A 13,743-nucleotide genomic window follows, 5' to 3' on the forward strand; every position below is an offset into this window, starting at 1 on the left:
GGAGGGAGGGAGGGAGGGAGGGAGGGAGGGAGGGAGGGAGAGAGAGAGAGAGAGAGAGAGAGAGAGAGAGAGAGAGAGAGAGAGAGAGAGAGAGAGAGATATTAACCTTGGTATCCCAGAAGCAGTGTTCTCCAAGGCTGCAGAACTGGTCCTATTGCTCCAGCTTTTTTGTTGTGTTTGGTTCTAAATTCATCAGAGGGAGAAACAAAAGAAAAAGTTGAGGTTCTTTTTTTCTGTGTAGCTGAACACAGTTTTAGAGATTTGCAAGTATTTGGAAATGCTAAATTTGCCTGCGTATCTTTTTCCCTGAGATCTATCAGAGATCGCATGATATAGATGCTATATCCATAAGAAAGATTAGCATCTAACTAATGTAAACATAGGTCCATCAGTTAAAGAGAAAATCCTGCAAGGATTACTGTCCCAATTATTCCAGCAATTTAAATCCTGAAATGAGAGGAAAATTGCTCTTGATTTATGCAACATCCTTTGACTATTATCTTTCCTCAACTTACTCAGCTATCTTTCTAAATTTTAGTTTTATCTTTTGTTATACCCCAAAGGTGGTTTCCCCCCACAAAAAAAGGCAACTGGACTTCTTTGTTTTTCCTTGAAGATGTGCATTGAAGCAAAAGAAATTCCAGCTGCCTTTTGAAAAAAGCACCTTTGGATAATTGCCACTGCACGTCTAAACGAGCCTGTTTAACCATTCACTTGTTGTTTTTGGTTTTCATGAAACGCAGTTTGCAGCTTTGCCATCCACACTTCACTTTTTAGAATTCCTCTTTGTGATTCTGTCATGTTTTTTTAATCCTCTGTTTTCTCTCGGAAGGTGGTGGTTATAAGATAACTACGTTACCCACTCGAGAAAATGGAAATGATGATTATGATGATGTCAAGATGATAGAAACGTCCCATTCCTCCCTGAAAATACTGTCTTGTGTCTGGATCCTGAGCCAACTTTCTTTGGGCAAATGCATACGTGGGCTGCTGCCGGTTCACACTGGTTCAGGCGAACTGGTAGTTAAGATTCTGCACAGCTCGGTGAACCGGCAAATCCCACCACTGGCTAGCCCCACCCTTGCTTATTTTTCAGCCTGTTTTTGAGGCCATTTTGGGGCCAAAAAACCAGCCTGAAAATGGCCCTAAAAAGGCCGGAAAATGGCCCAGAAAATGGCCTAAAAAGGTCCCCAAACAGCTCAAAAACAGCCCAGAAAATGACCCAAATAACAGCTAAAAAACAGACCCAGAAATGGGCCAGGGTGGGGCCAGCCAGTTGTGGGATTAGCCTCAACTGGCTGAATCCTACCTCTGCCTTTGAGTTGGCCCAGCCCTGTGCGCAGCATACCAGTTGTGACGGGATTCGGAACCCACCACTGAGAGAGAGACTGGAAACATGGAGGCTGACTGGAAAGATGGATTATTGATAAACAGGACCACATGGGTTTGAGGTCCTGGGCAACTGACTACATGGAGTGGTAAGTGGGGGATTTTATACCTTCTTTGGGCTTTGTATTTGAGTTTCCTGTTTCTGTGCAAGAAAATGTATTCTATTGGTGGTTTTCAGATTCCTATGGGGTGATGTAGGGGTCATAGCTGGCTTTATAGGCAAAAGAAGAATGCAAATCTTAATCTGGTCAACCTCTGGTTTATTGTTTATCTGAGTGCCAAGTTTGACATTCGGACTGCTTTAATGAAGGGGGCTTGTATTCTAAAAGGGTGTTGGGCAATTCCTATTATGGTTTAATGACTTCCATCCTCTGTTGAATCTTGGGAGAGGGGCTGCTTCTAATCCTACTTTTGTGCCTTTGTTCTGACTTTGCTGCAAGGAATTTCAAAATATCCTGTCTTGAATGGATTTCTGCCTGCAGTATTTGCTTTGCTTATGAAAAGAGTAATCTAGATATTTGTCTTCTTCTTCCAATAAGCTCTTTATCTCTTAAATGTTGACATCTGCTGGGGGCTATTCAGAACAATTGGGGGCTGCTTTCTTCCTCTAAAAATATGTTTCCCCATTTCTCCCTTCAGGGAAATATAATACTCTGCCTTTTTAATAGTTCTCAAAATATTTCATTCTTTGGGGGGGGGTAGGCTTCCCACACATCCAAGAGTTGAGTTTTACCTGTTTAATATGAAATGATTCATTTGGGGGGGGGGGAGGAATAACCTTTAATAACAAATCAGGATTCCATTCCTATCTCCATTATGTGAATCCATTGTTACATTTGTTAGATGTAGTTTTTTTTTTAATGCAGTTTTGTTGATATACTTCAAAACTGTACCTGTTTAACAAAATCCACATAAAGTTCTGTGTTTTGTTTACCTGAATATTTGTCTTTACAGGCAAATAGAACTTCAGATTTGGATCAACTCTCGGTTTGTTTTGTTCCTCCAATGCTTTTGCCAGTTCACTCCAGCTTCCATATCCTGCACAGACAAAAAAGTGAAATAAATACCCCCGATTTTTTTAAAAAAAATTGCAATACAATTACTGCAGAAGTACGAACCCTTATACCCTTTTCTTTGATGCAGTGATATGTATGTGATATGCTCCATACGGTAGGCGATGCCATGACAACTTATAAACAAAATTGTTAAAAACTTCTTTAACTGAAGGACAACCAATGGCACTATTTACCAATATAGAGTAGAATAACAGAGTTGGAAGGGACCTTGGAGGTCTTCTAGTTCAACCCCCTGACTAGACAGGAAACCCTACACCACTTGAGACAAATGGCTATCCAACATCTTCTGAAAGACTTCCAGTGTTGGGCCATTCACAACTTCTGGAGGCAAGCTGTTCCACTGATTAACTGTTCTAACTCTCAGGAAATTCCTCCTCAGTTCTAAGTTGCTTCTCTCCTTAATTAGTTTCCACCCATTGCTTCTTGTTCTACCCTCAGGTGATTTGGAGAATAACTTGACTCCCTCTTCTTGACTCCCCTGAGATATTGGAACCCTGCTATCATGTCTCCCCTACTCCTTCTTTTCATTAAACTAAACATTCCCAGTTCCTGCAACCGTTCTTCATATGTTTTAGTCTCCAGTCCCCTAATCATCTTTGTTGCTCTTCTCTGCAACTCTTTCTAGAATCCCAACATCTTTCTTACATCATGGTGACCAATAGCAATATTTATTAATTTATATGGACAATTATTTTATGTTGAAGTGTAGTAATAGCAATAGCACTTAGACATATATATATATATATATATATATATATATATATATATATATATATATATATATATATATATATATATATATATATATATATATATATATATATATATATATATATATATAATATATATATATATATATATATATATATATATATCTCCATAGTGCTTTCTGTGGGCAGGCCACAACACTGCCCTCTGGAAGCCATACTTCCCAAAATTAGATTGACCCTAACCCTGTTGGCCGTTCATAAAACACTGAAGACCTGAATGTAGTCTAGGGTCTGGGGTTGGAAGGTTACAAAGCCCATTGAGATAATTTTTGATTGTTTACCTGGTTTAAACCTTAACAAAGGGTAAAAAGAGTTTTCACTCTTTGTTAATATTGTTTTTAACAGGTTGTTAGCTCCTAAGAGTTACATTTGTGAAATGGGTAGCCCTATAAATCAAAGGAAGAAAAGTAGGTAGGTTTTGTGGGCTATGCAGTCCATGTCTTTATGTTTACCCATCTTTCACACAACCTGATTAAATGTATTTGCTTGCACAAAATATTCAATCACCATCCAAAAGTCTACATTTCCCCAAAAAAGGCTAAATCCTGAAAGACTCCCAAAGCAGGTACATTCAAGGAAGAATGTCACCCTGTGCATTTACCGCATATTTAATTGGACTCATTAGGTCTGTTAGATAAATAAAGTACCGTATTTTTCAGACTATAAAATGCACCGGTGTATAAGACACACCAAGATTTCGAAGACGTAAGTAAGAAAAAAAAAGTTTTTGTCTTTGGTGGCTCCCAGGAGCACTCTGCAGGTTTCAGCAGGGCTGGGGGAAGGCAAAAATGCCCTCGTTTTTCACCAAAATGAGGGCATTTTTTTCTTCCCCCAGCCCTGCTGAACCCTGCAGAAGGCTTCTGGGGGATGGGGAAAGGCAGAAACACCTCAATTTTGGTGAAAAACAGCCCATTTTTCACAAAAATGGGATGCAGGGAGGTAAAAAATGACTATTTGGTGTATAAGACGCACCAACATTTTCACACTCTTTTAGGGGGGAAGGTGCGTCTTATACTTTGAAAAAACGGTAGTAACTGTGTAGGTGCCATCCATAGCCCAGCCTGAGAAATACACTGTGCTAGTTGCAAAGCGTCCAAATTTTGATCATATGACCATAGGGAGACTGCAACGGTTGGGTGAAAAATGCTCATAAGTTATTTTTCTCAGTGTTGTTGTAACTTTGAACGGTCACTAAACAAAAGATTGTAAATTGAGGACTACCTGTAGTGCATTTTCTCATTTTGTAGGAGGCTGAGAAAATTATGATATACCTCCTCCCTCTAACCCCGTGGTGGCGAACCTGTGGCACGCGGAGCCCTCTCTACGGGCACACGAGCTTTTGCCCCAGCTGAGCTCCACCCTGCATGTGCGTGTGCCTCCACAAGAAAGATGATTTTCAGGTCACACACACATGTGTGGGGGCAGGGGTCGTGCATGTATGCGGGGGGGTGGCAGGGGCATTGTGCATACATGCATGTGGGGGGCGCTGGGGGTTGTGCCCCCCCTGGCCCATTTTTTCTCCCAGGAGGCTTCAGGGAGGCCTATTAGGCCCAAAATGGGGCATGGGGGGGTCACATATGCATGTGGTGGGATTGGAGAAGCATGGGAGGTCGCGTGTACAAGTGCTGAGGAGGGGGCCACATGGGCATTGGGTACACATTTGCAGGGGGGCAGGGTGGGTGGATCACAAGGGCATTGCATAATAGATGCGGGCATGGGTGCTTTTGGCACGTAGTGACAAAAAGGTCAGCCATCCCTGTTCTAACCCAATCCTTTGTTATTACTAGTGTTATAAAGGTTATTCAGGTAGTTATCTGTCTCTAACCATCATAATGTCAAAATTACAAAAGGTGCATCATGACACCAGGTCCCCTCCTTTTGACCTGTGTGGCAACACCATACACCAAATATTCAAGGCATGGAGTTTGAGCCCCACATTACAATTCACATCACATTTGTTTGCTCCCTGTCCCCTTCCCCCACCCCTCAGTTCTGGGGCTGCAGGACTATGTCGCAGACTATAAGCAGGTGTTATTACTATTATTACTTTTCATTTTTGAAAAAAAAACACATTTAAGATTGGCACCCTCCTCCACAACTGAAGCGCAGACATGAGCATCTGGCACTTTTTTAAAAAAAGCAATGATCATTCTGTTCCAATTTAGGTAGTTCATAAGAGACAGGGAGCTCATGGCAATGTTGGTTAGTATCAGGGGTGGGTTGCTGCTGGTTTTACTACTGGTTCGCAACCCGCTCGTGTCCGTGTGTGCCAGTGGTGGGTTCCAGATCCCGTTGCAACCTGTACTGTGCAACGGGGCCGGGTGTCCACCACATGCACGCACACAGCACACACATGCGTACTTACCACCCATGATGTTCCGTGATGCTCCAGCTGCTCGGCGGAGCATCGCACAGGCACCGTACACTCCATGTGCATAAGCCCGGATTGGCTCAAATACAGGTAAGAATTGTGGGCGGGCAGGTGGGCCTTCTGGAGCACCATATCGGAATGGTATCTGGTGCTCCCAGCAGGCACCGGTAAGCCCGTACCGGGACGTACTGGTTGTATCCCACCACTGGTGTGGGCTGTTCAATGTAATTTTTTCTTCATGCATGCACAGAACAGTTTACAGTGAACGGCGCATGCGCAGTCACTAAAAAACAAAATGGTGGCAACCCAGTGGTGGCAAGAGAATCAGTTTGGGGGCGTGCAGGCCTGGGTCGCTGCCAGTTCTGCTGCCTTTTCTCCGAATCAGGTCAAACTGGGAGCAATATACCTTCACGAGTATATAATATTTATTTATTTAATACAAAGGTGTTGTGGCCCGGCAGGAGCCGTTAGAGCTATTGCCAGATTCCAACAGCAAGGGGTCTTATGAGTCAGTCTTGGAGGAGGTGGAGGACCCTGGACAGGGTGTCGACTCCGAGAAGGGCGAGGAGAGACTGGTTGGCCACCAGGTGGCGGCAGAACATTGGATCAAAGGGAATGTTCAGGAAAGCATTTGGGAGTTGTATCAGGATGCATGCAGGCATAGGTCTACTCAGCGTAAAGGACAAAGGAGTAACTACAGGAGGTGATTGCAAACAGCTGAGGCTGATCAAGATCCCCTCCTGCTGGTAAAAGAGACTGCTGGTGCCACGCCCTGGTTGCAGAAGTCAATGTTCCGTTCCTGTTCTAGTGATTGTTCTTGTTCATGTTCACAAACCGAGAGAAGCCAACTTGGATAAGTGGTTTGAGATAAGAGAAGCCACGTTTGCATTTTGGTGTGAGATATAGGACTTTCTGCCAGAGTTAATTATCTTTGTTTATTTGGGCTTGCAGCCAACAAGAGCTTGGACTGATTAAAAGAAACCTTTTTAGTTACGTGGCTTTTGGCTTTCATTCCTGGACAGCGAAGGGCAGGGGGGTCAGAACACAAAGGTATGCATGTCACTCTCTCACAAATATCCTACCACTATTTGCTCTGGATGAGACTGAATGAATAAGATAAACGAACAGGTTTTCTGTGCCAGGAAAGGAGGCAAAAATGCAGGATGCTAGTTTTTGCCTCAAGCAGCCAATAGGTTGATGAGGGCAGAAGGTCAAGTCTTACATTGGAGGTTTTTCTCCATTCCATTGCAGGGTTGGAAGTCGTAAAACAACCTTCCTTAGTTGAACTAGGGAGAAATTTCTTGACAGGGAGAACAACTAATCAACAGATCAGCTGGCCTCCAGGAGCTGTGGATGCTGCATCAATAGAAGTTTTCAAGAAAAGATTGTGTAACCTTAAACACTCAAAGAGCCACAAAGGTCCTAACCAGAAGCTCCACATTCAATTCTGGAGCCGACCGGAAGCCTGGTTCCTTCACCATAGAGTCTCCTCTTAGCGTGGCATCCTTTTTCCTCTACCTGTTCTAATCGAAAGTCCTATCAATTGTGGAGCCAACCAGCAACAAGAAGCTACAGCAGAGGGATAAAAGAGCCACATGCAGCTCCAGAGCTGCAGGTTGCTGACCTCTGGTATAAGGTCTCCTGTCTTGGGTGGTGGGTTTGATTAGAAGATCTCCAACATCTCTATGAGCCCTCTGATTCTATGGGTACCTTTGATTTTTTGAAGATCAGTAGAACTATCCTAATTCTTAGCCAGCAGGGCCAGAATTGGTGTAGAGCAGCAGTGTGAAACTCAAGGCCGTCAGGCTGGATCCGGCCCACTGGGTGCTTAATTCTGGCCTATGGAGCAACCCTGAAAACAGTGGAGGACCAGTCTGTCCTCTGCCAGTGAAAACGGAGCTTGGGACGGCCACCGTTTTCACTGGCAGAGGGTTGCAGGAGGCCGTTGCAGCTGAAAATGGAGCTTGGTAGCCTGGCAGAGTGCTCAGGCCACCACCAGCACCACCAACACGTATGGTGTCGAGCTGGCCATGCCCATTCCAGGCCCCCAAGGTCAAACACAATCCGGTTGTGGCCCTCAATGAAATTGAGTTTGGTATAGAGGTTAAGGCATCAGGGTAGAAACCAAGAGACTGTGACTTCAAGTCCCATTTTGAGTACAAAGCAGAGGTGGTATTCAGCCAGTTCTGACAGGTTCTGGAGAACCGGTAGCAGAAATTTTGAGTAGTTTGGAGAACCGGCAAATAGGCTGGCCCCGCCCCCACACCCTCCCAGCTGATCATTTTTTGCCCTGAACAAGAGAACGGAGATGGAAAGCAAGTTAGTGAGAGGAGGAAGGAATGGAGATTTTGCAGTAACCTTCCCATGCCATGCCCACAAAGCCATGCCCACAGAACCGGTAATAAAAATGTTGAATCCCACCACCGGTACAAAGCCCACTGGGTGACCTTGGGCCGGTCACTCTTTCTCAGCCCTTGGAAGAAAAAAATGACTTCTGAAATGTCCAGGAAGACACCAGGAGTTAACACTGACTCTAAAGCGTGCACTATACACACACACACACACACACACACACACACACACACACACACACACACGGACAAGGGCACAGGCATTCCACCAGGGGAATGTAAGTGTAGTAAAACCAAAATATGTGTACATTTGACTAAACTTAGTTTAGGAAATGGAAACTCTACAAGAGCAGGAATTCTTTGAAAAACTGTCAGCAAGGAAAAGGCAACAAGGCACTGAGACTCTGAATAAACAAGTCACATCAGTATGACACAAACCCTGGAGTGGAATGGAATACCAAAAACATTTCTTTTCTTTAACTTGTTTATGTAAATCCTGAAACAAAGATAAACCTCTTAAGACTGCTAGTAGAGTTTAAATGCTACAATGGATTATACTGCCAACAAAAGTGTGTCTCGTCAAGGCTATGGTTTTCCCAGTTGCAATGTATGGCTGTGAAAGTTGGACCATAGGAAAGGCTGAGCGCCAAAGAATTGAGGCCTTTGAACTATGGTGCTGGAGAAGACTCCTGTGAGTCCCTTGGACTGCAAGGCGATCAAACTGGTCAGTCCTAGAGGAAATCAGCCCTGACTGCTCTTTAGAAAGCCAGATCCTGAAGATGAAACTCAAAAACTTTGGGCACCCAATGAAGAGGAAGGACTCACTGGAAAAGTGCCTAATGCTGGGAACTATAAGGGCAAAAGAAGAAGGGGACAACAGAGAACGAGGTGGCTGGATGGAGTCACCGAAACAGTAGGCTTACGGTAGTAGCAGTACTACCGATGTAGGATGGTAGAGGATAGGAAGGCCTGGAGGAACGTTGTCCATGGGGTCACGATGGGTGGGACACGAATTAGCAACTAACAACAACAATTGGATTATTTGCAGAAGATGGAGAACATTATTCCAGGAAGAAAAAGTGTGTGTGTGTGTGTGTGTGTGTGTGTGTGTGTGTGTGTGTGTGTGTATTAAAAATAGTGAATGTGATATACCATTTATATTGACTTTTGTTTATATACTGGAAATCACCTTTAGAACTGTCAAGAAACAAAGCATGCCAGCTGGCAACAGTTATTCCCAAACTTATTATTAATTATCCCCTAAAATTAATTGGGAATGACAAGAAACTATTGATCTCTTAACTGGGGAAAAATAGTTTTACCAATTAGTTCGTTGGTAGTTTCCTTATTAACATATTATAAAATTTATTAAAACTGTAACACTTTAAGAGCTATTTGCAAAATCTAAGAGAGACAAGAGTCTATTAACAGTCAAATGTAACTTTTGGATTTGAGCTTATTTAGGATAACAATCATATTTGGGCTCTCAGAAAATAGCAATAGCACTTAGACTTATATATCACTTCACAGTGCTCTACAGCCCCCTCTAAGTGGTTTTTAGAGTAAGCCTATTGTCCCCCAACAATCTGGGTCCTCATTTTACCCACCTCGGAAGGATGGAAGGCTGAGTCAACCTTGAGCCTGGTGAGATTTGAACGCATAGCAAGCAGCGGCAGTCAGCAAAAATAGCCTGCAGTACTGCACTCTAACCACTGTACCACTGCAGCTCTTAAAATGCGTGGCACGACAAAACCATGCTCGACTAAAGCGCGCACGATTAAACCGCGTCGCTGACGTCATCAACTGGGCGACAACAGCGAGCGCGGAGAAAGAAGGGCGCTTTAAATAGCGCTTTGAAAGCAAGCCGATTCAACTTAAGGTAAGGGTTAGGGTTAGGGTTAGCTTTAGGGTTAGCTTTAGGGTTAGGGTTAGGGTTAGGTTTAGGGTTAGGTTAAGGGTTAGGGTTAGGTTTAGGGTTGGGTTAAGGGTTAGGATTAGGTTTAGGGTTAGGTTAAGGGTTAGGTTTAGGGTTAGGTTTAGGATTAGGTTTAGGGGGGTTAGGTTTAGGTTTAGGGGTTAATTTTAGGTTTAGCGTTTACAGCGTGCTTTTGTCTCCGCGCTGTTGTCGCCCTGTGATGATGTCAGCTACGCGGTTTCGTCGAGCGCGCTTTAGTCGAACGCGGTTTTATGGTGGAACCCTTAAAATGATATTAATGAAGTAATAAATAATAATCAGATGTGAATAAATGTGTTAATTTTTCAGTCAAAACTGTTGCCCACACTTTTAGTATTGCTGATCAACAATGACCTAGCAACTAGCAACAGAAACTGAATCTAGGATGCATTAATTTGCACATTTTAGGAAAGCAGATAATAAATGCATAAAAGGGAAGATTTATTGAGAAAAAATGGTTGGATGATTTTCCCAATTTCTTCCAAAGCTATTGACCCAAAAAAGGCTAGTTGGAAGCTATTAAAAATATGAATTTGCATATTATTTGCAACTACCAATTTGCATATTATACCAAAGCAATAGAGAAATGTAATGATATATAATTTTAATGACGTATAGTACTACCTGCGGATTATGTTCATCAGCAATTATTAATGACTTGCTGAAATAGATTTAAAATAGATTCTATTTTGTTTCCTATTTGAATTCTCATCTAATTCATAAAGGTCAAAGCATATTGGCTGGGGAATTCTGGGAGTCGAATTCCCCATGAGAAGAATGAAATATTTTGAGAAATATTTAAAAAGGAAGAATATTATATTTCCTTAAAGGAGAAACGTGTTTTTAAAGACAGAAAGCAGCTCCCTGCCCCCAGCAGGTATTTGGTGCCCATTAAGAAAGACTGGGCCATCCTATCTCCAAGACAAAAGATCTTCAGCTCCAGGGTGATGGGATTAAGACATGACACTCCAGATAGGATTATCTAGCAGCAGAGCTCACTGCATTGCAAAATCTCCTAAGGACATTGCATCAGCCCAAGCTTCAACCAAATCTATCTCAGACAACTCATAGGATTTGCACATGGCCCCATGGGAGTTTGAAGCAGTCAATAGAATACATGCTCTTGCACAGGAACAGGAAGCTCAAGTTCAAAGCCCAAGAGAAAGTATAAAAGCCCCTCTGTCAGGGTTCCCTAATTAAATCACGAGCCTCAAGCCAAGCTTCAAAAGGCCCCAATCATGACCCTGTTTCCCCCCGTCCCCCCAGAGCATGTCATCAATCACAATCGCCAATGGGGCAATTTCACAGGTTTTGGAGATCACTCCCCTCTGGCCGCTGTAAGTAACCTTGGGATACAGCCTTAAGAGAGATAAGTCTGGAATGTGTGCATCTGTCTTTTGCTGCTGTGCCATTTCATCGGTTTCCCATCCCCCTTTCCTATGGCAATTCAAGAGCAGGCCAGGGATGCTTTGCAAGTTGACTCCTTCACTATCAATTCCATGTGGTCACCTGCACTAGAGAACCATGTGCTTGGTGGTTCTCTTCCATCATCAAACCCTGTTTCTAATCAACCTCCATTTTTTCTCCAGTGTCTTTCTCCTGCCTTGGAACTGAATCAGATGGATATTTCTTTCAACACACACATCGTAAAGTTGCCAAGATTGAGAAACACAAGCATAGAAAATGACTTGACCAGCATCCCCCATCCTTCGCAGTCTTCCTGCCTAGCTTTCTTCACAAAAGTCTATCACGATCTTCTGATGACATTTGATTCATTTGGTAAATCACAAATAAACGGCTTCAAAAGTCTTGGACATAGAATTTAAATTCTTAATATTTTTAAGAGAGTTGATCTGGCACTTCCTCTGTCTTGCCATTTTGTGCCATTTTGTGTCCATGAAAAATATACAGTGCCTCTTTTCCCACTTGTGTTTCGGAACCCTGGTGGAAATCTCTCAAATTTCTCGATGGGCTCCGACTGCAGTTTTTACATCATCGCCCGCCTCTCTTCTTTTCTCTACACTCTGTGAAGGACTTCAGAGGCAAAAGGAAATGCAACACGGTGCTATTAATAAATGATGGCCAGGCCTCTTATGGCTCTGTCATCTCCTCTTTTCAAGCAAGTAAGTGATCTCCCTTTGTAAAGAGTCTGGCAAACAATCCAAGTGGAACCAGGGCATTTTCATGCCACCCTGGCAGATGGTTAACCGAAAGGGCTGAAAAACAATCTTCCAGCAGTGTTAGCACCTAGAAAGTAATAGGCTAGTGTGCAAGCCAAGACTTGATCAAGTTATTGGCTCAGAAATAGGCCACCAGGGATTGCTTTGGGGACTCGGATAATCAAGATCCATATATAGTATCAGTTGACAAGGCAATCGCAATATGTTAGCTTGCCATAGCAGATCAGCATGGCTTCATGCTTAAATAAATCAGCATATTTTAAGCTCACCATCAGTTAAACAGGATGAGCTAATGCAAGCTTTCCCAACAAGGGATCTTCCAGATGAGTTGGACCCAATTCCCAATTTGGGGATGTGTCACTTCAACTCCTCTGGGGAGGACCGGAGGCCATCTGGATGCTGGAAATGGACCCTGTTTTTGCCTTCCCTGAGCCTCCGCGCATACCCTGCACTTACCTGCATCCAAAATGGGCTGCATGGGGACTCCTGAGATGGGAGGGGAGGGGTGGGCAGGGCCAGCCAGGAGTGGGATTTGGGGGATTCTCCAAAATGCACAGAATCTTAGCTAGAGGTTCTCCCGAACCCAGAGGAGCAGCCCACCTCTGAATAGGTCATTCAGAAGCAAGTTATAGTCCAGAAATCAGTTTAACAATTATTAGTAGCATCACATTTTTCATTTTTATAAAAAGACATTTCTGAGCATGATGTTCTTACGGTATTCTAGGTGATTTCTGGTTGGTACTTTAAACACATACATACATACATACATACATACATACATACATACATACATACATACATACATACATACATACCCACTGGAAATTTAATCCAGAAATGATTAAGCAGGTCTATATCCTTGAGGTATTATAGACTTCATTGTGATTGGCAAAAAAGCTATATATTCATGACTCTCCCCATGCCACATAAAGGACCATTAACCAGAGCATTACCTGTCTGGATATTCTGATCTACCGAGGCCTTTCAATCTATTTCCTAATGTCTTAGACACCAAGTTAACCACAGGAGTTTCCATAGAAATAGTGGAACTGATTCCACAGAGACCACAGCAGCTGCTCCCTTGTTCCTTCCCTTTGTCTTACCTAGGTCTTTTGCTTATTAAACCAATTAAATGAAGCAATGTGCATGGCACCCTTGGGTCCAATTGCCCCCCCTCCCAAGCAAAGAAGTCACTTGATGAAAGCAGGAATTGAGGAAGTGTAGTCAGATGTAATATGTCTTGTCCAGTTTCATTTAATTTTGGGGGGCATTCTTGTGCTGTATTTTATAGCCTTTCAATCTGCAGCCAAGCCGTGGCTAACGGTGAAACTTTGCAATGATTTTAGACCTAGCACACAGAATTTGCTTCTCACTAACTACACTCTTGTCACAGTGTAGGTGGGGCACTCAGTGTGATGTTTTGGCGGCACAAAACAAAACCAGATCATGAGATTCACAGATGATTTGAAACAACAAGAAGGTCAGACTTCAGAAATTCAGACAGGGGGGGCAACATGATAGTCTTCTTTATTTAATCTTTAAAACCAGTAAAATGCTGTGGAGGGAGGTTTCTATTAGGCAACTAAGGCTGGAGATCCATCTAAAGGATTAAAATCTAAAACAATACAAAACTGTACTAAAACAGTACATAT

At 43.0% G+C, this 13,743-nt stretch overlaps 1 protein-coding gene across 1 annotated transcript in view; it reads right to left on the bottom strand.

Annotated features, from left to right (window-relative positions):
• The window catches only part of B4GALNT3 (beta-1,4-N-acetyl-galactosaminyltransferase 3), an 89,988-nt gene that overhangs the window by 40,340 nt on the left and 35,905 nt on the right, over positions 1-13,743 (bottom strand). The window contains exons 2-3 of the mRNA XM_087722537.1: positions 2,324-2,427; positions 107-183 (exon numbers count right to left, since the gene is read on the bottom strand). Coding sequence (XP_087578663.1) covers positions 107-183; positions 2,324-2,427 — 181 coding nt within the window. The remainder of the gene's footprint in view (positions 1-106; positions 184-2,323; positions 2,428-13,743) is intronic.

The sequence above is a fragment of the Thamnophis sirtalis genome, unplaced genomic scaffold (genome assembly GCF_051295495.1).
Source record: "Thamnophis sirtalis isolate CommonGarterSnake01/CBP01778 unplaced genomic scaffold, rThaSir2_p1.2 scaffold_9, whole genome shotgun sequence".
NCBI lineage: Eukaryota > Metazoa > Chordata > Lepidosauria > Squamata > Natricidae > Thamnophis > Thamnophis sirtalis.